Raw genomic sequence first — 25,639 nt, 5'->3', positions numbered from 1 at the left:
TCAAAGCTCAGTGGGGCTAGTTGTAATATTTATGGTTGTTGGTGTTCTTTCTGCTCTGAGAGAGAATGCACAGAAGCACAGGCAACACTGACCGACCCGGCGGGGCCTCTTCAGACAATGTGGACTCCTGTATATACATAAGAACAGTGAGTTGACACCTCTGTAGGCTCCCATCTCTGGCTTTAACCCTGCCTTTTAGGGAGACAGCGTTGGTTTTGCAACGTCTACCACTACTGGAAGAATAGTGAAGCATTATCTTTCCACTGGTTTCGGTACGCAGTACTGTACTGTTCTCCTGGAGCCGTCAGACGATCAGGTCAGCAACTTCAATCATGCATTAAACTATCAGTAATAAGTCTAATTGATACTGAATGAGATTGCAATAAAACCATTTGCATTTATCTTTGATTTCATGCATCATGTAGATCTAGATACTCAAATTATTTGCAATGCTCACACTTGATCTACTGCAGTGTGTGTGAGAGGGATAATGTTTCCTAATATCATTATGCCATAATTGCATTTTATTATGTCCATAGTTAATAATTAATAGACAGTGCATATGGTATTGAACTACTTTGTTGTGGCTGTGTGTGTGTGAGCTACACAAGTCTCAAATGTAATATTAAACATATCATTTTTTGCCTTGTGTAAATAGCATTTGCATTTTTAGCGTCATACCTGATGATCATGATACCTCCTCATTCTTTTATTTCTCACCTTTTGTAAATAGGAGCCTACTGTGATTTGGAGACATATTTTTGAGGTTTTCGATGCAATATCTCCTCATGCTATACACGGCTGGAATGAGAAAGAGGTATATAGGAAGTACATGTACATTATTATCATTAGGCATTATTAACTGATCTGTGTAAATGTGTCACTGACATAATGTTCCAACGAGTATTTTTTATGTTAATCTTCCTGTTTGTATTTATTTTTCTTGTCACTTTGCCAATTAAGCTATGTTTATTTGTTGTCTTTTCCATTTCAAGAGCCAGCATCAGGACAAGAAAATTGATTTTTTAAACGCAACTACATAACTGTGACCATGATTCTGATGCATGTAGCTTTTACTTTGAGTTTAGATGGAATGATAACTGCTTTGCTTGTTAAGCCCTTTCTACTAAAGCCATAATATAAACACTCCCTCTATGTTATATGGGTTTGCTTAAAGAGTGTAATTTCATGCCCATCATATTTCTGTCCCTGCTGTATACACACAGCACCTTGCATGCTCAGCTCTCATCAAAGGCCGTTTGTATTTTAGTGGAATCATTGTATTTATAATGACAAGTTATAATATTGTTTTGTATTTATTATTACTCTCAATTATGACGTGTAGAGTCAAGCTAAAGGATGCCGTGTACTGCTTTATGGACAAGCCATACTGTTAAGAATGGCCAGTGGATATGTGAGTACCTCATATAAATACACACATTATGTTATACTTAGGAGCATGTACATGTTACTTCAAAGCAATTAGAGTTATGCCCATGTATGATTTAATAGCTTTCTTATGCACTTTTGACCTCCTCTTCCTTTATTATTTTAGCCTGTTAATATTACTTTTTCCTTCCTTCTATTCTCATTAATTTCTTCCCTTGCTTATTATTATTTAGAAATATTTACGTTGCTTGCCCCATCATGCGGGCAGAGTTGGCAAGTATAAGATGAATGACTTTCATTCTCATTATTTGATTGGCTCTTCTTCACCGAACCAGAAAGGTTAGTGATGGTTGGGATTCGTGTTGTGATTGATTAATTTTTTTGCAGCTCAAGTTGATGAGTATTGTTGGTTTGTTATTCGGCCAGCAACAAACCAGCGCTCTGAGGGAGAGAAGGTTAATATGAGAAGGGAGGAGAGGGAGGGAGAGATATAGATAAAGATAGGCCAATCACCAAAGGCATGCCCAATTTTTTTAGCAACTTTAAAAATTCATAAATTTGGCCAAAAACCCAAGGCTATAGCCTTGCCTTGGGTCTTTGGCTAATAGCCTTGGGTCTTTGGCTAAATTTTGTCAAAAATGGCTTGAAAAAATTCTCAATTTTTATAATTTTTAAAAATACAAATCTACTCTTGATGTTTTTACATCATGTACAAAGTTTAAGCTGATTCCAGTCAAAATTGGATTTTATTATGAATTTTTAAAGTTGCTTCAAAATTAAATTACTACATAATTCTATTTGATAAAAGCATTCATAAACTGTTTTAATATAATTGCCCTCACGTCTGTAATTTATAGGTGAAAGCTGGTGATGATATACATTTAGTTAATCTTGGAACAGGACGATATTTGGTAAGGACTATTCTTATTAATAATTATTATTATTACTATTATTTCGATTACAGTCTCTACCTCATGAAAGACCAGTAGCATATGATACCACTAGTACCAGCTTAAGCATTGACTTTGATGTAAGTATAATAGTAGCTGTTGTGTTGTTATTGTTATTGTTGTGTTGTTGTTGTTAATAGGATGATACTTTTACTGATATACCAGTAGCAACATTCTCTCCTTGGACCTGGATAATTGATATCATCCGTTCCCATGCAGCAAATGCTGGATTACTTAATGGTAATCAGATATTAGTACTGTAGTTACATTGTAATCTATCCTCATGTCTTAGGTTATGTCAATGCTGGAGACCCCATACAGTTGAAGGTTGCTCATCGTGATGATGAACTAATGTCCATACCACTCTCATCTCTTGAGGACCCACTGGCAGTTAACGACGCAAAAAGGTTAGCACAATTCATCACAAATACTGCATTCATTTTTTAATTTTTAGAATGGTTTATTTCGAAGATAAATCAGTCAAGCTGGAGTTGAGGTCCCTGTGGCTGGTGATGCTCTCTGGTGTGAGTTATGGGCGGGCATTCATAGAGTATGGTCAACCCTTTCGCTTGCGTCACATGGTCAGTGGGATGTACCTTGGAGTGGACCAGAACCGACAGCTTGTTTTGGTTGATGGAAAGAATGCTCAAAGGGACCCTTGTTGCTTCTGTTTTGTAAAGAAAGGAGTAAGTGAAATATGAGTGACTCTGAGAGCCTGTACTTTTCTAATGTACATGGACATTGTACTAAGAGTTCTATGTCACTTACACTCCCTTTCTTTCTTTTTCTCTCTCTTAGTCCCCAGTCCCTCCTATTAATTACAAGAGAGAGGGGATGGGGACTCCCACCATTAAAATGGGAGAAACTGAGGTCTCCCTCTACCACATCTCCTCAAAGTTGTGGGTCACTCTTGAGCTCATGGGTCCTTCCCTCCGGAGACTCAGGACAGGATTCAGTGGACCACCAAGAGCTCTTCTCTCAGACGAACCTCATGGCTTTAGCTTTACAACACTCAAGGCAATGCATATAGCACTCAGTACTGTCGTCTGTAATGAGCTGGAGACTGTCATGCTTGCCTTCTCTGAAGCTATGAGGTAAGGATTTATCATTATAAATTGTATTTTATAGTAGCCTTTATTTTGCTCATTGTCACTTGTATTATTAATCTTTTAATTTTTCAGGAGGATCCAGGGTCAGTCGACTAATGATAGGTCCATTAGAAGTATCAAGGAATCAGCTGAAGAGAAAACTTTAGCAAAATTGAATGAGTCTTTAGTTTTTTTGATACCTCCAAATAAGGAAATCATGGGTAAGTGAGGAAAGAGCAATAGAAGAAGAGTGAAAGAGATGGATATTCACTGCCTTTAGATATTCACACATATCAAGATTTGTTGATGAAATTAAGAAACAGACAGACAAGACTTCTGAATCATGGCACAGCCAACATGGTGTTTGCTCTCCTCAGGAAGACAGTCTCTCATTATGGTCATGATGTCACTTCAAATGGACTCCAGATCCAGCAAGCTTTATGCAGGATTCTAGGTAAACTAGTGATTGATTTATTCATTTTTATTGATTTAATTCCTTCAGCTAATGTTGTTAAAGGGAACCGTTTGGCTTGCAGGAGGTTTGCTAATAGAGAGAGCATACAAAACATGTTTGAGCTGATCAATAATCCTAGTTTACTTCATCGTAAGGAGAACTGTTTTATCTCTTTGTATCTAAATCCTCCTCCTCCCCCCCTTTCTCTCTCTCTCTCAGCAATGCTTGAAGTGATGGATTGTCTACTGGAGGAGAGTCCTGAAGTTTTATTGTCACTAACTGAAGAGAATGTCAGACACCTCTTCACACTCCTCTACTGTCATGGAAGAGATCACAAAGTGAGCTCTACTCTTAATATTAAGTGATGATGATTGATGATATGTACTAGCATACACATGTAAAGGCCACTATACACCAGGCAATTCTATTGCAGGCAATGTGTGGTTACTTTGATGTTGTAAGCAATGTGTTGCCTAGAATAGAACATGTTTCTTTTCTAGGCAACAGTGTTGCCTGAAGATCAAAGTAACCACAGATTGCCTGCAGTAGCATTGCCTGGTGTATAGGGGCCTTAATAATATTGATGGTCTCTCACCTATTTTATTAATATCTTATTAATAAATTTATTTATAAGGTTATGAGTCTATTGGGAAGGCTCCCAGTCTGTCAAGGTGTAGCTATGAGAGAGAAACAGTTACAAATATGTCGCCTCTTGCAAGACTCTCACCAACTGTTGCTGCATACATCATTGATGCCTAAACTATACAGGTTAGTTTATATGTACACATCCTTAGTCTTATTATTATTATTATTATTATTATTATTATTATTATTGATAATAATTTACTTCCATGTAATACCTATATTACTTCACTTCTTTGTCTCTCTCTTATTGTAGTATGTATGCGAATGTGTTTCTATCCAGTAAAGATAATGTAGAGGCTACTAAGTTGTATTTTGAGGTTCAATGGACCAGATCTGAAGCAGCTGGAACAAAGCCATACATTAGGATTGGATGTGTGCAGTACTTAAACTTTCTTCCATATCCAAGTACAGCCTAATGCCTGTAATGAAATGAGAGAATGAAGGAATGTGTATTATGTGAAGAAAGTGGTTATTAAAATAATAAATATATATTCTTTTATATGATAGAGAGTAAAGGATCAATGGCTACTCAAGGAGGCATAGGTGATGATGGCAGCTCTGTATCATTTGATGGTCAGCATATTTTGATGAACAGTGAAAAATATGGCCTTCAATCAATCCCATTGGCCAAAGGACAATTCAAAAAACAAGTAATATATGATTATTATTAATATTTCATTTCATTAAACTCTTCCTTTTACTTATAGAGTCCTGAAGATGAGCAGGATGTAACTGTGTACGGCTGTTGTTTGGATTTAGAGAAAGGGACACTCATGTTCACCATCAATGGTCAATTGTTTCCACTCCTAGTTAATTTTCATTTAAATGAGAACACGATTGCAGTACCAGCTGTATCATTTACTGGCGGAGTTGAAAAGTATATGAAAATGATGTTTAATATATTCTCTTTTTTCTTGATTTATGCATCTCATGTTTTCTCTCTCTTTTAGTGCAAGGTTGTGTTTTGGTTCTGGTTATGGCGATTTATATTTTGCTCCTCCAATTGGATATCAACCTCTTTCTTGTTTTATTGAACAGAAAGCAAATGGGAAAAAAGTAATGATTCAACACCAATCAAAAATTAATATTTTAAAAATACATATTGACACTTTTATGCTATGTTTCAGTTTTCATAAATGCATTAATTTGACTCTAAATAACTGTTTTTATTAGGAGAAGATTTGTTTGTATCCGTTTGTGTGTGTTGGTGATTCTAATGAGAGGATACTTAATGGACCAATCCAGTATAATGACTCGGTTTGGTTCCGTCCTTCAGTACCTGACTTAACTAATGTAAGAACAATAAATAAAGTATTATAATGCATTGTATTATCATATGCTATTTATAGGTTACTATACCGTCAAGGCTTCACCAGTTGATCAATGACCTTGCTGTTGAGTCTCACGATACTTGGGCTGTCTCACAAATAGTCTTGGGTCATTCCTCTCCTAATCTCACGGCCTTTCCTCATCTTCCTAAGGACGTTCAACTGCAGAGGATACAAGAGGGAAGGAACCTCATTGCTACACTTATTTCCCTTGGCTGTAGGATATCTGCTACAGACACACACCCCATCTCCCATCAGGTACAGAGTAAAGCCTTGTGCTTATTTATAATCATTTTTTTATTGTTTGTGTGTATTATGTGGTCAATATTTCTTTAGGATCTTCCTGATGATCCTTACCTACAGTTGAATGGTTTCAAGCCTTGTCCATTAGAGCTGCTGGATGATCTCCCAGTCTCATTGCAACCACTGATCACACAGTTATCAGAGATAGAGCATAACAAGTGGTCAAAGGAGAGAATGAGCAAAGGATGGAAATATGGAGTCACAACTGTAAGTGAAAGATATTTGTACTCTAAGTCTATAGCACCATTGCATTAATGTATGTGTGTGTTTATTATTTTGACTTGATTGTTCTTTAATTTAATTAATCATTTAATGACAATGTAGATCTATATTAATTTATGTTTGATTATGTTTGTAAACTTTATAGCGCCCGCAAGTAATGCAGGACTGCTGTCTTGTCCCATATCAGTGCTTACCATTGGACATTAAAAAGAAATACGAGTAAGTGAGGAGTATAATGGAAATGGAGAAATCAAGAATAATGCATGCATAGAATAAATGAAGAACATTATAAATGCTCTTTTTTAGGCTTGTAGTAAAGAAGAGTCTGTTAGTTTTGAGTTCACTTGGTTACACTGTACAATCTCCACCTATTGATTATCTTAAACGTGATCTCGGACACACTTTAGTATCTTTTAGAACCTTCCGGGGACAATTTCTAGGCTATTGCACTGGTAGTGGAAAATGGTATGTACATGTACATTAAACAAGTACTGATAAACTAATAATAGTGTATTTAACTATTGGTCAATGTGAAGGTACAAATGTAAACGTACTATTTTATACTTTTCTCAGGTTTTTTAAAGTGAAGTTATTGAAAGGTAGGATGTCTCGTATTGGTTGGGCTATTCCACGCTATTCCTCTTCATCTTTGCTTGGATCTGATAGTTTTTCTTACGCCATTGATGGACACAATGTATGCTTAATCTATTGTACACACACACACTTGATAGTGTTTTTAAGATTAAATTATTTGTATTTTGTTAGGTTGTCAAGTGGCATGATGGTCTCTCAGAGAATTTTGGTCACATCTTAGAAGAAGGAGATGAGATAACTTGTCTGCTAGACCTTGATGAAGGGACAATGTGTATGTTGACTATGTTCATGTATATTCTTATACCCTCACTCTTTCTTTTTTTAGCATTTGCTTGTAATGATAAACTGCTCTTAAGTCTCACTCATCAGAGTGGTATTGCGTTCAGTGATCTACCCAGGAATGAGCTCTATGTCCCAGCAGTGTCCGTTTTTATGGGAGAACAAGTTCAAATGATCCTAACAACTATGAAAGTAAGCAATGAACTAAAAAGAAAAAGTAAAGTAGTACAGAGAGATAGAAAGATATTATATATATCACTACCTTCATTTATTCTTAGGATCAAGAAACCTCTTCTTCTCGCAATATAACTGCTGGCTACCGCTCAATTGAAAAGTAACTGTAACCATTATTATGTGTAATTATAATCTCATTTATTTTGTTATCAGTGATATAAAAGTTAGGATACCATTATGGTACTCACACGTATCTCACCAGTTCAAAGACATCACACCCTCTCACTCGTACCTCAAGATCACAAAGACCAAAGAGGATGAACTGACTGTCAATAGCAACGAGGCAAAACTGACCTGCCTGCGACTTAACATGGGAGTTGAGATGACCCTAGACAAGAGGAGGGACAAAGATGATCCGGTGGATGAGAGAGAAGGAGGCTCAGAGGAAAGTCAGAATGATGATGATAGAGAGAAGTATTCTTTTTCAGTTACTCTGCCAGCAGGCGAAGCACCATCAGCTGTATACTTTGGCTGGGCTAGAGAAGATTTTTTGTACGATCCAAACGACTTTCATACTCATTCTGATGACCTCATTCTTAATGCTAATGCCACCATCGAACTGATATCAGATAGTGACAGCCCTTTTGGAGACGCAATGTTTGAGGAATTTGAAGAAACAGGTGTCAAGGATGTCTTTTCTAGAGGAGATACAATGAAAGATGGCGTAAAGAGAAGAATGAATACAAACTCGACTACTAGCACTAAGAAAAGACGTAGTCAGCTAGAATCCATCGAAGAATGGCCAATAGAAGATGATGATGATGATGAGAGTAGCTCATTTAGAGTTACTGGTAAGGAGCATGTACTGAGAAAGCATCAGTGTGCAGCTTATTTACTGAAAATGAGTGCATTGCTTAAAGTGGATGAATCAGTTTACTTAGCTACTGATACTCAGTAAGGAAGATTAGTAGTAGTATTGTTATTATTATTATTTTATTATCTAGGGTTGACTGTGTGATTAATCCTAGCACTGGATTAATGAAGTTCTCTTGTCTCTCTTACAGCAAGAATGCTGTGTTTGAGCTTAGAGTTAGAGCACCTGGAAGATTATTCCCAATCCTAATCACTAGACCAAAATATCTTAAAATTGGCTCGTTCTCATTTGGACCAGCCAAAGGATGCCAGCCTCTAGTCAAGGCTCTTCTTGGCAAATATTACAAGGATACTTTCCCTAATCTGCTACCGTCAATGAAACTCATGAGTATTTCTGATAGCTGCTGGTATCAAATGGATGATCGCTCTTCTCTGTATCCCACAGAGTCCTGTCTTTATATTCCTAATATGCCTTCGTATGACATCACTCATTTGTGCCTGCCTCAGGAAGGTAATGTAATGAGACTGACGGAGCTGATTGAGTCCCCATCTCTCTATTCGTTCCACGTGGAAACACTTAGAACCTATCGCGCCTGCTGCATGCATGATAATTCCAAAGCTGCTGAAATGGTGAGGATCATTGCCCTTAAGTATATTTTGTCATTATTAATATATCATGATATTTTTGTCATTTGTATAGGTTAATAAAATAGTTAGTTGGAAGGAGCTGGTTCATTCAATAAAGTCCTCTTACTGGAGCTATCAATTAGTTGCTGAGTCATTCAATCTCGTCAATACACTTTACCTTGAGCACAAGGTTCTGGAGCACCAGCTCATTAGACAAGACTCCATATTTGCCTCAGACTGTGTATCATGCTCTACCTCTTCTCCTTCCTCCTCTTATAATGCAGGAAGAAGACACTCCTCTAATTCTTTGCTTAATCGTACGGTCACAATTTGTTGCAATACAGAAAAGGAGTGGCTCTCGTCCTGTCATTATTATCAACTGAGTGTCCTCAAGGATATCACTTTTCAAGTTCTTGACAGCGTCATTTTAGCAGACGTCATGACCTGCCGGATGCTTTCAGCAGAATACAACAACTGCCTCTTTCTTCCTTTGCTTAAAGCTGTCGATTGTTTCCTAGTACTGGGAATGCTACAAGACTCTGAAAGACTTCTCTCTTTACTGCACCCTTCATTAGCCCCTTCTGGCCACAAGGCTAATTTCTACATACTAACAATGCCTACTAAGGACCCACAGATACAGTCAGTGCTGTGTGATATATTGGATCATTTGTGCGATGCACAGCTCCAGGGAAGGCTGGATCATATCATAGAGTTTGCCAGTGGGTTTGTTGAAGAGCTACAAGAGGATCAAAGGAAGAGAGTGATGGAGAGTGATCCTAATCAGTTCCTGTCTCCTCTAGTAATACAAGAGATTAATACTCCAACTGAAAAACAGGTATATACTAGTTAGAAGTAGTAAAAAGACTAATCCTTTTCTTTGTCTTTTTTTCTTTAGTTAAACACTCTCTTGTCATTTTCATCAGACTCGTGTCTCACTAGTGAATCTCTTAAAGACTCCCTCCAATCATTTCACGCTGACCTTAGCTTGCACTGCAACGGAATCCCATCGTCCATCAATCAGACGGCAGACCTATCATCGTTTCAAAAACTAGCCAAACTGGTCAGTTTGGTTACTGTTAGGAGCAGCTCCAGTGAGAGCGAGAATAGTCCGGACACCTCTAGTCTTCACAAACTGAGAGATGTCATCATATCGACTGTCCTCAGATGGTCCAGGAGCACAATCTCTGATATCAAAATGGCAGAGAAAACCTACAAACTCTTGTACAGACAGTTCAATGAGTCTGAGATGCTCCGGAAAGCTATCCAGAGGACGTACATTGTTGAGCAGTACAGCGAGTTCTCTTCCGGCGAGATTTCAAAATTCAGATCTGCACTGGGTAAGATGAGGAAGATGCTTGTGGTTGGGTTTGGTGAAGAGGAAGAGCCTGTTTTCCAGGAGCTGTTGCAGTAAGTGAATCTTTAAAATAAAGTTAAGATTTTATGCATAAAGAATAAATCACATTTTTATTGTAATAATAATTTTTAATGCTGGCATTTTCCTTGGTAGGGAATTGAGTACTTGTGATCTCTTCCAACGTCATCCCGACTTGTTGAGGTTTGCCGGAGTCCACAGTCTTGTCATCAACGTCATGAAGAGCTACTTCAGCTTCAGTGAGACTCTCTCCAGTGCATTCCCATCATCATTTGGCACTGAGAGCAGCAGTGGGTTTGTTGGCATGACTCAGACACTTAAACTAGCTGTCAGTGATGTAAGTAGTCACTCTATTAGTTTTATACTAATTTTACATGCATAATCATTTACATTATAATTTTTGTATTAGATCTATTATTATTGTTGTTGTTGTCATTGTTTTTTTGTTATTTATTGTAGGAAGGGTTTGCTGATATAGTTGAAGACTGCTGCAAATTCCTTTGCTCTTTTGCTCAGACTAGTCATCAGAATCAAATTGCACTCTCTGAGCATCTTCAGTATCTCTTGGACGAATGTCTAATATTCTCTGGTAAGCCAAGACTGATAAATAATAGTTATGAATAAATAAACCTTTTTCTTATTAGCACTGTTGTTTGAAAATAATAAAATATAAATAATAATTATTATTTTTTATTTTCTTCTTTTAGATCAGGTAGCAAGCAATAGTACCAATCCTCTTGATGTTGCTATTGCTACCATAAGCAACAACCTCCAGCTAGTTATGACACTCTCCAATGAGGGCATACTCCACAAGGTGGTACAGTTAATGCATAAGATGATGAAGTATGAAGATGAGGCTTCCAGCACTGCTAATAACACTATTTCAAGTCCAATTCACAAGATGTCAGTATTGTATGATGCCATGCCCATGGAATGGCTGCCCACTGGTGCTGAAAAGTGTCTCAAGTTCTTACAAGCAGCAGTTTATGTTAATGGTAATCCTCTCTCTCTGTTTATGTGTCATGTCCTCTTTATGTTGCATGTACACATAGTTTAGGAGGAGCAGAAACTTTGAAGAATTGGCATTACACTATATAACACATTGTCCTATTGACGTCCTTATACTATATATAGAAAGTTTGAGCTGATTCCAACTTCAATTTTTCAAGTTGCGGCCATTTTAAGAGTATCAAAGTTCTGAAAAATACCCAAGGCTATTATAGCCCATGGTTTTTTCCAAAAAATGGCTCCAAAATCACTCCCATTTTTTTATTACATTTTTGATACATATTGATGTCCTTATGCTGTGTAGAAAGTTTGAGCTGATTCCGACTTCAATTTTTTGAGTTATGGCCATTTTTTCAAAACTCCAAATTTCTGAAAAGTACCCAAGGATAGCTAGCCCATGGTTTTTTCTAAAAAATGGCTCCAAAATCACCCCAAATTTTTATTACATTTTTTGATACATATTGATGTTCTTATGCTGTGTAGAAAGTTTGAACTGATTCCGCCTTCAATTTTTTGAGTTATGGCCATTTTTTAAAAACTCCAAATTTCTGAAAAGTGCCCAGGCTATAGCCCATGTTTTTTTCCAAAAAATGGCTCCAAAATCACCCCCCATTTTTATTACATTTTTTGATACATATTGATTTCCTTATGCTGTGTAGAAAGTTTGAACTGATTCTGACTTCAATTTTTCAAGTTGCGGCCATTTTAAAAAGTACCAAAGTTCTAAAAAATACCCAAGGCTATAGCCCATGGTTTTTTCCAAAAAATGGCTCCGAAATCATCCTAAATTTTTATTACATTTTTTGATACATATTGATGTTCTTATGTTGTGTAGAATGTTTGAACTGATTCCGCCTTCAATTTTTCGAGTTATGGCCATTTTTTAAAAACTCCAAATTTCTGAAAAGTACCCAAGGCTATAGCCCATGGCTTTTTCCAAAAAATGACTCCAAAATCACCCCAAATTTTTATTGCATTTTCTGATGCATACTGATGTCCTTATGCTGTGTAGAAAGTTTGAGCTGATTCCGACTTCAATTTTTCAAGTTACGGCCATTTTAAAAAAGTATCAAAATTCTAAGAAATACCCAAGGCTATAGCCCATGGTTTTTTCTTAAAAATCGCTCCAAAATTACCCCAAATTTTTATTACATTTTTTGATACATATTGATGTCCTTATACTATATAGAAAGCTTGATCTGATTTCGACTTCAATTTTTCAAGTTACGGCCATTTTAAAAAGTATCAAAATTCTGAAAAATACCATATAGCTCATGGTTTTTTCTAAAAAATGGCTCCAAAATCACCCCAAATTTTTATTACATTTTCTGATACATATTGATGTCCTTATACTATATAGAAAGTTTGAGCTGATTTCGACTTCAATTTTTCAAGTTATATAGAGACATTTCTTCCTTTAGGTGAAACTATTGAAGAGAATGCTGCTGCAATTATTCGTCTCCTTATACAGCAGCCTGACTGCCTCGGGCCCTGCTACATCAACCAGCATCTCTCACTTGTTAAGATGTTCTCCTCCTGTTTTTCACAAATCAACTCACTTAAGACCACCAAGAAACCCAAGAGACTGACGAGAGCTAGTTCCAGACTCACAGATACCATCGTTAGGCTTGCCTCTGATACCGAGTTACCTCAGGTCTCGCAGTCTGACTATCGTCAAAGGTCTCTACACAGGTCAAGCACTCTCAACTTGTTCTATAAACAACTCAGTGCACTAACATCCGAACTGACAGTCTCGTTTTACACTCTACTGGTCCGTGTCCTTGGACTCTGTGCTCCCTCCATTGACACAAGGAAGAATTTCAGCTGCACCCGTAAAGTCAAATACAGCACTGAGCATATACTCCCTTTCCTAAGGACACTCATAGGACTAGAGGACCTAAGGGACTTGCTTTCCCTCCCTATGAACGTCATGCCTCCTACACACAAAGAGGCTTTGATGGTTTTCCTTGATCGTGTCTACTCAAAGAGTGATAAGCGTTTGGTGCTAGACCTCATTAGAGAAGCTTTTCTACCTGATATAAAAGCTACCATACATCAAGTATGTCATGCATGTATATAAGCTTAGTGTGCATTTACACTTTGTCTCCTTTCCCCCTCTCTCTATATATATAAAGGCTAAGAAAACTAAGTATGATGCATTTGTGTACTTACGTTATATTTCTTGTCACGTTCTTCCTTATCTTGAGCATCAGTCCTCCACATTGGACTTGCTGTCAGAGTTTCCATTACTGCTCAATCTCATTCATGAGGTCTACCAACTGATAGCGTTAGCTACTGATTCTCACAGAAGAATGATAGAGCAATTTCTTATTACTATGACAAAGTAAATGCTACTCTTTTTTTCTCTTACTCTTTCTCTCTTATTTCATTTCTGATAGGACACTCCCCCCTCCATCTATACTTAAGTTACTGCCAATGATAATGGACGATATTAAAGATTTGAGCAAGCCTTCCTTCACTGTAGCACTCAAAGTGAGTGAAGTGAGAGAGAACAAGGCCGAGTTTAGCATTAATTGCCTATAGCACATAATCAAAGAAAAAGCTGCTTATAATTGTGTTTTTATTTTCCTAGATTCTGACCGTTCACCATTCTCATCACTCGCGTTATTATACGACAGGGTCTGTGATAGGTCAGTACAAATTATGTCGTCCATCTCACAAGGAAAGAGTGTACATAGCTCTCCTCTTCAGCTTGGTTCTTAAGTCACTCTGTCATGCTAAGGAGGTAGACTATTAGTGCATGCAAATACTTAAACTTTACTTTCTTTAATATAGGCATCAATTGCTGGTATCATTAACCAGTGTTTAGAATCTCTTGCTTGTGCTATATTGCCAGAGATACTAGTTCCTCCTATTGCAGAACTCAAGGCACTATCAGTGGAGACTGCTACTCTTTCTCCTTCTCATACTTCAACTCCATCCTCAACTCCATCCCCTCCATTAGAGGATGAAGGCTCCTCTCTTACAAGGATTGTCAATAATCTATCGGCTTATATTGATCAAATTGAGTTTTCCAGCGAATATCATTCCCACGTGTTTGAGTTTGCCAAGTTTTGCCACGAGAATTGGGTATATGAAATGGTAAGACATTAATTCTGTCTCTTTGTAATACTCATATTCTTCTCTTACAGCAACAAGTAAACGGTTGGTCTTATGATCACGTAAGCAACCCTGATACGTATCATGATGACAGGCTAAGACCTTTTGAATACATTAATGATGAGGTGAGAATTAGCTCTACATTTGTAATGATGTATTTATGATTTTATTTATTGTTATAGTTGGGTGATAGGGTGGTTGATGAGGTCAAACAGGTTCTGCAGGTGCTCTTATTTTATGGTTGTGTGTTTAATGAAGGCAATGGTGGGGGACAATTGGAGAGTATACCACTAAAGCCTAAACTGTTGTGTTTATTTGGGGCAAATAAAAAGAAGGTCGGTGAACTATTGTTTTTGTGTTTATTATTATTATTGTTATTATTGATTATTGTTGTTGTTGTTGTTGTTCTCATTGTTGTTAGGTATTAAGAACCATAACAGATGATCCTGATACGTGGTACTCATACGAACCATTAGTTGTAGATTTGGATCAAATAGAATTGCCACTACACGCTCTTGTGAGTATATTACATTATAATGGACACACCATCCACTTGCACTGCATTATGGAGCTAGTACTTTGTATTTGATATGTCACTGAAGACTCATGACTATTGCTATAGCATTCAAAGTGTATATCAGTAAATAGTATTAAGAACCTAATTGTTCCTAAAGGCCAAGAAATTATGTATTAAAAGGGTTGAGTAAAATTACGTATAGCTAGCACTCATAATTTAAAATGATTGTTCTTAATTTGTAGATCATTGTTAGTTCAGCCAACACTATAATGAATCATATAGTGCTTCCTACAGTTGAAGAAAGGGGAGACACTCAGAGTGATCTTGGAACTTACGACCCAATCAGGTTGATGTACTACGAAAAAACAAACAGGAGGTCTTACGGTCTTATTGAGGATTTCTTAAAGTTTATGAAAGTTAAAGGTTTAACTGTAGCTAATCCATTTGCAGCTATACCAGGCTCAATGCAGTACATGCTATCAAAAACTATTGACAGCAAGCCTTTCTCTCTACAGGTAACTCCACATTCATGCAATATTAGTACAATGAGTCTGCATAAAAACAGCTAGTACAAAATAATACTATAATAATATTTTCTTTTATTTTTAGCTGTTTGAGTGTTTCTTAACAGTATTACGGTATGAATGCTGTTGCACTGCTGGTTATACTTGTCGCTGTCAGTCTCATAAACAGGAGATTTTTCCTGCTTTTTGCTCCTACCTCAATACCCACGCCAGCTATTTCAATCCTAACATAGAGGGGGAAGAGAGGAGGCTCACCTTTGCTACCCTTGATGAGAAAATACCATTAATAAAGTATGAGCAAGAGAAAGCCTCATAATAATAATAATAATAATAATAATAATAATAATAATAATAATAATAGTAATAATAATAATAATACTAATAATAGTAATAATAATACTAATACTAATAATAATAATTTTTGTTTCTCTTTTATGGGCTTTCCCTTTTTGCCTCTCTCTTTCGGCCATCCTATTGTGTTTGTCTTTATAATAATAATAATAATAATAATAATAATAATAATAATAAATAAGTCTAGTAGTATAGATTAGGGTCTTTATTTCCCTCTCTCTTTTATTAGGCTGTTTTTTGAAGTTCATTCTTACATCGGGAGCCATTTGGATTCCTTTCTTATCAGTACCTCTAAGACTGCAACAGTAGCACCTGGGGAAGCCACTACTTCAAAAGGAGAAATCTCCTGGAATACTGAATTACAAGCGATTAAAGAGAGGAATCAGAAACTGTTAAATCGATTGTTGTCTTTATCAATGAGTCTCATTAAAGTCCTTGATGTTAGGTACATCTACATACATTGCATAGGAGCTTATATTGTTGATATATGCTACGTAAAAGTTATACAACTCTGTGTCGGTAATCTTGGTATCTATGGCCTTATCATACCTCAGGCCTAAGGTCCTCGGTATGATAAATGTCATAAATACATCCACCTCATTGAATAACTTTTACTTCTGCCATGCTTGTTTTTAATTGACCAATCAGATTGCTTGATTTTAGGTTCATGAATACCGTATGGGTATAAAATTTCGAGGGTATAAAATTTCGTGTTTTAGTGAAAAGCTCTTAATTCTTTAATTTTGAGGGGGTTAATTTTCGCATTTTTGCACGTGCACTTCCAATAAGTGATTGATTTTCACGTGCTGCACATGCGCAGTGAGCATTTCCATGGTATTAATTTTTGTGGTTGAGAAGTCACCCATGAAATCCGAAAAATTTTATACCCCACGAAATTTTATACCCCACAAAATTTTATACCCGTACAGTAACTTATTGCTGAGTGGTTTAAGAAGTAATTTGTTTATTTTAGTACATGATAATCAGATTACAACTATTGTGTTATAAGCCTCAGAAACAAGCAATGAATATCATTATAGTCCAACCCATAATAGCCTTGTAACGTTATATGCATTTATAAGGAGATCAGGGAAGGGTGTATCGAATTAGAGATTCGGTGTAGTTTAAAACTAGGAAAAAATTTTTGAATGGGCAAACTGCCCTGCTTTAATAAACAATTAATGTATTCGTACTGTTTATACTTGCTAGTGCTGGGCGATATTGAAAATTTTGAAACAATACGATATGATACGATATTGCCTAAAAATGAAGATATCGATATTTTTTATCGATAAGTTATTAAGCCACACCCATTAACTTTAATATTACTAAAACGGCTAAATAAAGCTATTTCTGAGGACAATTATTATTGAAAAGCATTCCAAAAACCTTCTTTGGCTTCATATACTTCAGCTACTTCATCTACTTTCCAAGAGAATACATTTTAGTAATCTTTGAGATGTTACTCCTAATAATTAACTATTTATTAAGGTTATGTAACCATTTTATGGGCGTGGTCTTGTTATCGATATTTCCTTCGAATTTTTTCGATATTGATAAGTATCGATACCGCATTATATCGATTAAATATCGTGAGTTTTGATATATCGCCCAGCACTAATACTTGCTATTATTATTAGTTATTATTAATAGTAGTATTATTATTACTAATGTATCAAAATAATTATCACAAAAATGGCACTCATACATTGTGTAACAATCAATGTATATACTTTTCCAACTGAACCAATAAAACCACACTATGTAATGTGCCTGCCTTCAAAATTATGATTGTTGTCTATTGTCTTTTTGTCTCTTTAGTCAGTTTGGAGTTTTGGAAGAAACTAAAAGTTTTTTCTCGTACGTCATCTCAACTTTAGAGTCCCTTGAAAAGTCATTAAATAAAATAAACTCTAACCAGTCAAACCAGTTTGACAAGAAACTCTTTCTATACGTTACTCATTGTCTTGCTCCATCACTGACAGCTCTTTTTAGACGTTGTGAAGATATTGTTATGAGTCCAGTCAATGGAGTGGTAAAATCACGATTCAGTGATGTCTTTAGTTGTGTTTTCTCACTTGTTTGTAATGAAATTACTATTTTCATTGAAAGGTACAGAACTTACTGAATTAATACAGCTTAATCTTTGTCTCACTCTCCTATACTATAGTGATACTTTGTCTATTATTGGGCAGTGTCTATCTGAAGTGTGCTTAGCTGATTCCAAGTTTCAGTGTTCCCGCTTTGAAAATCGTCTTGCTATGCTTCTACTCAAGCGTGGTGCACTTCTCAAACTTTCTACGCAGAAAATCTCTTTTGTTGCACTTGTGATTGCACCTGTGCTGACAAAGTATACTCAAGATATAAATTAAATGTGTGATATTATTTGATAAATATTTTTATAGTCGTTCCATCAGAGAAGCAAAGAACGGCTCTAATGTGTAAGTGGTAATATTTATGTGAGTATGAAACTATTTTGTGTACTGATCTTTAGTGAAGTGGATAAAGTCCTTAAGCTTGTATTGAGGATCCTCTCAGAGTACCAGGGTGATAAAGAAACAACTTGGATGAAAGACTTATCCTGTACTTTTACTTCTCCCTCTCTCTTCTCTCTCCCCCTCCTTCTCTCCTTTTTCCCCATACCTCCATTCATCCATACTTACCAGTTTCTTGCACTCACAATAGGTTCAGTATGTCACTTAGCCAGCTATTGCTCAATCCCTGTATACAAGACTCATTTGATTCCGTTGTTGATGAAAATGAGTGATCGTGGTTCAAGACTCTGGCAAGAGGAGCAACTTGTAACATCGTCACTGAGCATTAAAGAAAGTGATCTCCTTATCAAACAAAAACAATTTGAAAAGGCAAATCATTAAATTAATAGTATAATCATTATCAAGATTATTATCAATTTATTTTTGTAGAGATTGAAATTATATGGACAGGATTTGGTCTCAGTCTTGCTATTCTTAGTATTCTTCACTGAGAAGAACCCCAGCCTTGTTGCTGATCTGAGAAATAAGACTTTATTTCATCACACTGCCCTCATTCTCAATCACTATTTTACTTCACAGGTACAAGCCATAGCACAACACTCCTTTACAATGGGCAATGTGGGGATTTTACTTGCTTTCATAGAAATTCTCATCAATCCTTAACTCATGCAGCACTAGCTTCATTCAAAATGTCAGAGGAAGGAAGACAGAAAGATGGAACATATTGATATCATTTGCTATGACAATCATACGACATTTGCCTTCATCTGCTTTCCAGTTTCTCCAGCAGTTAAACCCACTGTTTGATCAAGTAGGTTTTTCTACATTAATTTCACTCTCCTTTATTCTTACTTTACCTTCCTAAAGCCTGGTAAATCATCTGCAGACATAGATCAAGCTATTCTAGACCTCATTAAGTGTCTCGCTGAGAGCGACAGTAGAACTGGTATTGACGTCAAGCTCAATGGAAGGAATCATGATGAGGAAAAAAGAGAAATATTACAGATTCTCATGACATACAAGACTGCTCCTTTTGTTATTCAAAGTTTTGCTCGTGTCCAGCGGCTCATGAGACAAGTAATAATATCAGTAGTAGTCCTGCATTTCCAGATCTACTTATGATATTTATGAGTGAAAGTTGCTTCTTCTTGTCTTCTTAGATTGTCACACCGTCCCTCATTGTGAGAGAAAGATGGAGGGATGCAATGTCAAGGAAGAAGAGAGAGGGCATTGTGGCTTGTTTAAAAGCTGTACCTTTTCACAGGCTCAAAAAGTTAGTGCATTATTATCCTCCTCCAGTGAGGCATTTACTCGTACTTATATGTTCCTTTAGGCACAGAGCAATGAACCTTTTCTTGCAAGAGTACTCAAGTAGCTGGCTTTCACAATGCCATTCATTCAATATGGAGAATCTTTGTGAAGAAATTATAGTAAGTTATGATTTATGTACATGTATGTATGTATGTATGTATAATTTCATGTGTTTGTAGGATAAAGAAGAGTATTATCAAGAGAAACAAGCCAGATCATCTGTTATTAGTTTAATTAATGATAGATATGTTGATCCTCTGGAACAACTCTTCTCATTGCTGGGAATGCAAGCATCTACAGGACAATGGTATCATGAATAACATGAACAGTCAATGCCTTGTTGTTGCCAGATTTTTCATTAGCTACTCTTTTAATGTAGGTATGGCAACAGCACTGATCTTTATGATTCCTTTGCTAATGCTGTCATTGAAGTAAGTATATTGCATAGTATTAGGGCTGTTTGTACAGCTTCTTGCAGATTGTCAAGTTGCTAAAAACTGGGCCAAAAAACCAGCACTGTCTATCTATAGGGTATTTTGACAGAAATCACAAGGATAAAACTCTCCATTTTTATGATTTTTCCTGATACACGTACATGTTGTGTATCAACTTTGAGCTGATTTGAATTTTTATAAATTTTTAAAGTTGCTCCAAATGCCATGTACTGTATTGTAGTGCTTGTCAGCTCATTTGAACTCACTTAGTATACTTTGTGAGAAACCCTCCATAGCATAGTACAATCACTTTATTCTTTTTTAGACATTTCAGACTATGATTGATGATGCAGAAGAATTAGAAGGAAACAGTATTTATGATGTAATCATGCATGAGTATTGTCATTTTATTGGTTTTGTTTGTTTTCTTAGAATTTTGAAAGCATTAGGTATCAAGTGGTCGCAAAGCAGGGATTGCTTATTAAGAAAAAAGTCCCTGAAATGATACTGGCAATTCTAACCTCCTCAAACGGTATTTTCTTTCCATCTTGCCCTCTCTATATATCACTCTTCATTATTTTAGGTAAACTATGTCCTCTTGTCCACATTACCTTGAAACTGGGCATAGTACAACTGGAAGGAGGTAACGCTTCAGCTCAAGAGGTGTGTTAACCTTATCATGAATGCTAATATAATCAGTATAATCATTTATTAACAGAGAATAATGGAGAAAGTAAAATCCCTCGGCAGTGAGTTTTGGACTAGTATAGCTGGTTTGATATCACATTTTGGGTAAGATTATTATTGATGGCATGTATTCATTACAAAAGAGATACAATAAGAGTGTTTATGGCTGCAAAAGATATATGCAGTGAATCAAGATATTGTAATGAGCTCAAATTTCTACACAACATAAGACTTTGCTTCATAATTATAATATAAATTTTGCTTCTATAGAACTCTTGACTGGAATATTTATGAAAAGTCTCAGATTGTCGTACAGGATCAAAATAACATTGGTATAGTGTTATCTTTTTACATGGACATCATTTAATAATAATCATTTCTCGTATTAGGTGAAAGAGTGTTTCCCACATCAGATCAAGTACTTGCCCTATTCAGATTCTTACAATTGCTATGTGAAGGACACAATGAAGGTATATAGGCCATTAAACTGAAATTATATTAAATTATATTTAATTACATCTTCACAGGTTTTCAAAATCTTCTTCGCACACAAGGCTCCAATGCCATGTCCACTAACATTGTCATAGCGACTGTTGATTATCTCCTCAAGCTCCAGGACTCAATCAGGGATTTCTATTGGTACCACGCTAAGCAGGACTCGCTTGAGCTTCCTGCTAGGGAGACCTTCCTTTTATCATTCAAAGTTGCTAAGCAGTTGTTCAGAACACTCACTGAGTATATACAGGTGAGAGACGTTATTGATAAGTGTCACTTTGATTACAATTCTTCTCTTTACAGGGCCCTTGTGTTGGCAACCAGGAAGCTCTAGCTAAGAGTCGTTTTTGGGATGCCATGGGTGGCTTTTTGCATGTTTTTGTCGCCCTTCAGCAGAAGCTGTTCTGTTACACCAGTCACATGGAGCTCCTTCTTGAATTGTTAGGCTTACAAGAAGAATACTTTATTTTACTGCTTGCTATGCTTGAAGGTCAGTAGAGTCTATTATTATACCTTCTTGTGATATTGAAATCAATATTACTCCATCTTTTTAGGTACTACAAAGGTTAGTGCAGTTGGCGAGCACATGCTAAACATGCTTCACGAGTCTGATCAATTCTTGAAAGAACTTATCACATTTTACAATATATTTATCAAGCTGAAAGATGTTTCATCATCAACAGCATTTAAAGTAATTAGAACTATTATGAACTATCTATTAATCTAGACACATGATAGGAGTATGATCTCAATAAAGATGGCCTCATTTCATATCAGGAATTTGAGCAAGCAATGAGAGCACAGCAATTTTATACTAAGTAAGTGTACCAGGCTCACAGATCCACCTGCATTTATAATGATTATTATCAAATTACTATTTCATTAAAAACAGAAGCGAAATACAGTATTTAATGAAACTAGCTGACACTAATAAAGATGGACTGTTGGACTATCAGGAATTCACTGAGAGATTCTATCAGCCTACGCATAAACTAGGTCACTAGTTCATATATACTTTTATTCTCATTAATTATTATTTTATCATTGTTTTTTAGGTTTTCATTTGTGTGCTTTGATACGTCAGCTAAGCGACACAATGCCGGGGAACCCAAAACTAAAAGAAATAGAGAAAAATTGCCTCAAACTCTCCGAGTACTTTGAGGACAACATAGGCTGCATTGAAATGATGGGAAAGAGTGGAAATGTTGAGCGAGTTTACTTCCACATTAAGACTTCACACGCATTGCAATGGAATGACCCAGCTATCAAGGTAATAGGGTCTAACAGCGTGACTAAAATGGTATCTTCAAAAAATTTAGGAGTCGAGACATAATTTCCTGCACAGTTTTGATTGGACCAGCCAGAAGGAAAAGCTAGGGGAGTTTATGAATTTTTGTGAAGACACTATTTTTCAGGTAATTTTTGTACAATGATGAGCTTTTGCCATGCTTGTTTTTTCCTTTTTTAGATGACGTATAATGACAGGATGTTTAATGTGGAGCAAGAGGAGAGAGAGAAGAGAACAGATAATCTTCGAAAATCTCAATTTCCTGAAACAGCACAGTATAACACAAGGTAGGAATTTCATGAAAGAATATTATTATTATTTATTTGTCACGTCCTTCCTTGTAGATCAATGTTGAGTTCTGCACAAACTAAGCTTCTGTCATTGGGTATTACTGATCCTGGACACATCTATCTTAAAGCTCATAGCCTTCTCTCATTCATTTGGTTTACATTGATTCTTGGAGTAATTGTAGCACCTCTCACTCATTTGGTACATTACACCAGGTACTCATAGCCATTTTCAGCAATATTTAATAAATGGACACATTACTTCTCATTGTTTTAGAGTATTTTATGATTTCTGTTTCTATGGAGGTCAAGGTCCATTGAAGTATTCCTCTAGCAATCCTTCATTCCTCAAACAATATTTCATGCAATATTTTCGACCAGCCCAGTTTTATTTACCAAGGACTATGTACGCATCTAAATCTCTGAGAGGTCATTTGGCACACAGTTACTACATGATTAAATATTGTCTTGTTCTCACGACAATTTTAATCAATTTTCTCATTCTCATTTCAATTCAAGTATGTCATTGCATGATTGTCTCTCTGCTCCTTGTGGCTAATTGTTATGCTGCTTGCAAAGCATCAACATTTATTAATATTGTCTGTAGTAATGGAGTACATTATAATTTTTAGGCTGATAAAAATGAAGATTCGATTTCATTGTACTTATCCATTCACTTACACTTTGTTCTCTCTTGTCTATTGATGGTATCATTCTGGCACTTAAAAGTAATAGCATTAACATGTATATGCAGGGTTTTCCACATTGCTCATGGAGCTTCTTGTCAGTGGATTGTCAAGTTGCTTAGAAATTGGGTCAAAGACCCAGGCATTGCAAAGAAAATTACAATGAGAGAATTCTCCATTGTTATAATTTTTCTGATACATATTCGTGTTTTTATGTTATGTAGAAAGTTTGAGCTGATTTGGATTTTTTAAATGAATTTTAAAGTTGCTCCAAATGCCATGCACTGTATTGTAGTGCTTGTCAGCTCACTTTGCAATAGCATACTTTGTGGGAAATCCTGTGTATATGTATAGTATATGTATACTAAAGATCATTTAATTCCATGATTATATGTTTATAGGTACCACTTATAATTTTTCAAAAAGAAAAGAATATTGCAAGAAGATTAGAGAAACACAAAGGATCTGTGACAAGTGACCACTTCTCTTTCTTTGACAGGCTCGCACTGAGATCTCCTTCATTCCCAAGACGATTCTGGGACAGACAAATAAAGGAAAGGGTAAGGACACTGACACTATCCAATAATTTATCATTAATGTGTATTTAATATTTGATACATCAGGTGTTTGATAAAAGTCCTTCAGAGAATAGGACCAAACTTGCAAGTGCTCTTGGGATTGTTAACAAGTCAAGGTTTGATGAAGTTTCAAGATATGAACAATTATCAAATGCAATGTAATGAATGAGCCTGCCAATAAGTCATTCGTTATTATTAAATGTTTTTTTGTAGAGCCTCTTTGATTGATGTTAGATATCAGGCATGGAGGATAGTAATGATATGCTTCAGTGATATGGTTAGCTATTGTGTGTATATTTATGATATTTATACTGTCATTCATTGCTTTTAATAGACTTTCAGGTATCACCTTGGGTATTGTCTACTCAGTTTGGCCGGAATCAAATACAATGTTTTCTTTTTCTCTCTTCATCTACTCGAACTGACCCTCCAATCTAAAACTCTCGTTAACGTCCTTCGCTCTCTAAAAATCAACATGAAACAAGTATGATGATACAATATGACTAAATACAACTAAACGTGTGGCTTTTCTGTTTTGTCTACAGCTTTTGATGACATTAGTGGTGACATCAGTTGTCATATACATATACAGTGCTGTGGCTTTTAGCTTCTTCAGAAAGTTTTATGTTCAACAGGTTGAGTCTGGTTATGTGAGGGACAACTGTGGAAACATGTTGACAGTAAGTCAAGCAATTTCTCCTCTTTATTCTTACTCTCTTTGTATAGTGCTTCCTCTTTCACATTGATCACGGTCTTAGATCAGGTGGTGGAATAGGCAAGTACACAATGCGATTGACTTTACTGTTAATTTTGTCTTTTTTTTTTAATTTTAGCTGATGTTATCCTCTCTGCTTTTGAAGACCAAGTCTATTTGGGGAGACTAGTGTTTGATTTGACATACTTCTTTGTTGTCATTGTCATCTTGTTGGCTGTTTTTCAAGGCAAGGCAGTTCCTCTTCCTGACTCCATGCCATGTCCAATGTGTCTCTAGGTCTCATCATTGATGCTTTTGGCGAATTGAGGAAGAAAGACGACTTAGTATTAGAAGAATTGAAAAACAAGTGTTTCATCTGCGGCCTGTCTCTTGCAGATTTCAAAAATCCCCACGAGTTTGATACTCACATCAACCGCCATCATTCACTTAAGGACTACATGTACTTGCTATTTCTCCATGTGATATGTATGTAATTCATTTTTATTGTATATACAGGTTCTTCTTGCTTCATTTGATCAGCAAGCCAGACACTGAATTTACTGGACAGGTATGACTACAATAAATTAAAATTATTATTGATTGCCCTGTTATTCTGTGTATATATACACAACAGGAGTCAATGATATGGAGTCTGTATCTGGAGCAAACGTGGGATTTCTTTCCTGCTGGCACCTGCTTTCAGACTCAAGAGAGAAGAGCATCTGATGCTCTAGCAAACTAGTTCAAAACCTGACTCTCTAATTATTATATAATTTAATTATTATTCATATTATATCAGCTATATTTATCTATAAATTTTATTTATAAATTTTTAAAACATAATGGCTATCATCTGGATCATCAGA

At 36.0% G+C, this 25,639-nt stretch overlaps 1 protein-coding gene across 1 annotated transcript; it reads left to right on the top strand.

The window, feature by feature from the left end:
• Positions 1-25,639, top strand: LOC100637092 (ryanodine receptor 2). The gene is made up of 87 exons (XM_019999788.1): positions 1-146; positions 200-316; positions 734-817; positions 1,346-1,414; positions 1,623-1,728; positions 1,777-1,844; positions 2,247-2,300; positions 2,354-2,419; positions 2,480-2,579; positions 2,632-2,746; positions 2,794-3,025; positions 3,138-3,433; positions 3,521-3,648; positions 3,708-3,881; positions 3,930-4,031; positions 4,101-4,219; positions 4,516-4,649; positions 4,780-4,931; positions 5,034-5,176; positions 5,234-5,403; positions 5,477-5,582; positions 5,700-5,819; positions 5,876-6,112; positions 6,191-6,364; positions 6,525-6,598; positions 6,686-6,844; positions 6,953-7,073; positions 7,145-7,244; positions 7,299-7,444; positions 7,531-7,586; positions 7,640-8,380; positions 8,431-8,929; positions 9,000-9,761; positions 9,822-10,333; positions 10,434-10,635; positions 10,758-10,887; positions 11,006-11,293; positions 12,728-13,365; positions 13,442-13,650; positions 13,706-13,799; positions 13,900-14,052; positions 14,103-14,408; positions 14,459-14,551; positions 14,609-14,761; positions 14,848-14,943; positions 15,186-15,458; positions 15,553-15,758; positions 16,048-16,263; positions 17,640-17,930; positions 17,989-18,168; positions 18,224-18,259; positions 18,313-18,401; positions 18,504-18,682; positions 18,743-18,892; positions 18,957-19,124; positions 19,181-19,390; positions 19,474-19,586; positions 19,647-19,743; positions 19,804-19,931; positions 20,004-20,055; positions 20,384-20,440; positions 20,491-20,590; positions 20,642-20,721; positions 20,777-20,850; positions 21,016-21,077; positions 21,135-21,215; positions 21,273-21,490; positions 21,544-21,730; positions 21,795-21,931; positions 21,979-22,058; positions 22,133-22,236; positions 22,296-22,510; positions 22,560-22,655; positions 22,709-22,815; positions 22,873-23,031; positions 23,093-23,333; positions 23,448-23,543; positions 23,903-24,061; positions 24,125-24,237; positions 24,293-24,356; positions 24,414-24,563; positions 24,625-24,759; positions 24,806-24,854; positions 24,913-25,020; positions 25,071-25,233; positions 25,290-25,341; positions 25,408-25,639. Exons 1-87 carry the CDS (start codon positions 66-68, stop codon positions 25,513-25,515), a joined length of 14,262 nt encoding a protein of 4,753 aa, XP_019855347.1. The 5' UTR covers positions 1-65; the 3' UTR covers positions 25,516-25,639.

Source organism: Amphimedon queenslandica, unplaced genomic scaffold, assembly GCF_000090795.2.
Source record: "Amphimedon queenslandica unplaced genomic scaffold, v1.1 AMPQUscaffold_13237, whole genome shotgun sequence".
Taxonomy (NCBI): Eukaryota; Metazoa; Porifera; class Demospongiae; order Haplosclerida; family Niphatidae; genus Amphimedon; species Amphimedon queenslandica.
The sequence above is the reverse complement of the archived record's forward strand: the minus strand, read 5'-3'. Positions and strand labels throughout refer to the sequence as shown.

Excerpts from the sequence above, each read along its gene's own strand:
- LOC100637092 (XM_019999788.1), top strand. The coding sequence starts at position 66 with ATGCACAGAAGCACAGGCAACACTGACCGACCCGGCGGGGCCTCTTCA. Across the intron at positions 19,125-19,180 it reads TAAACCCACTGTTTGATCAA|CCTGGTAAATCATCTGCAGA; the intron begins GTAGGTTTTTCT and ends ACCTTCCTAAAG. Across the intron at positions 22,511-22,559 it reads GGAATGACCCAGCTATCAAG|GAGTCGAGACATAATTTCCT; the intron begins GTAATAGGGTCT and ends CAAAAAATTTAG.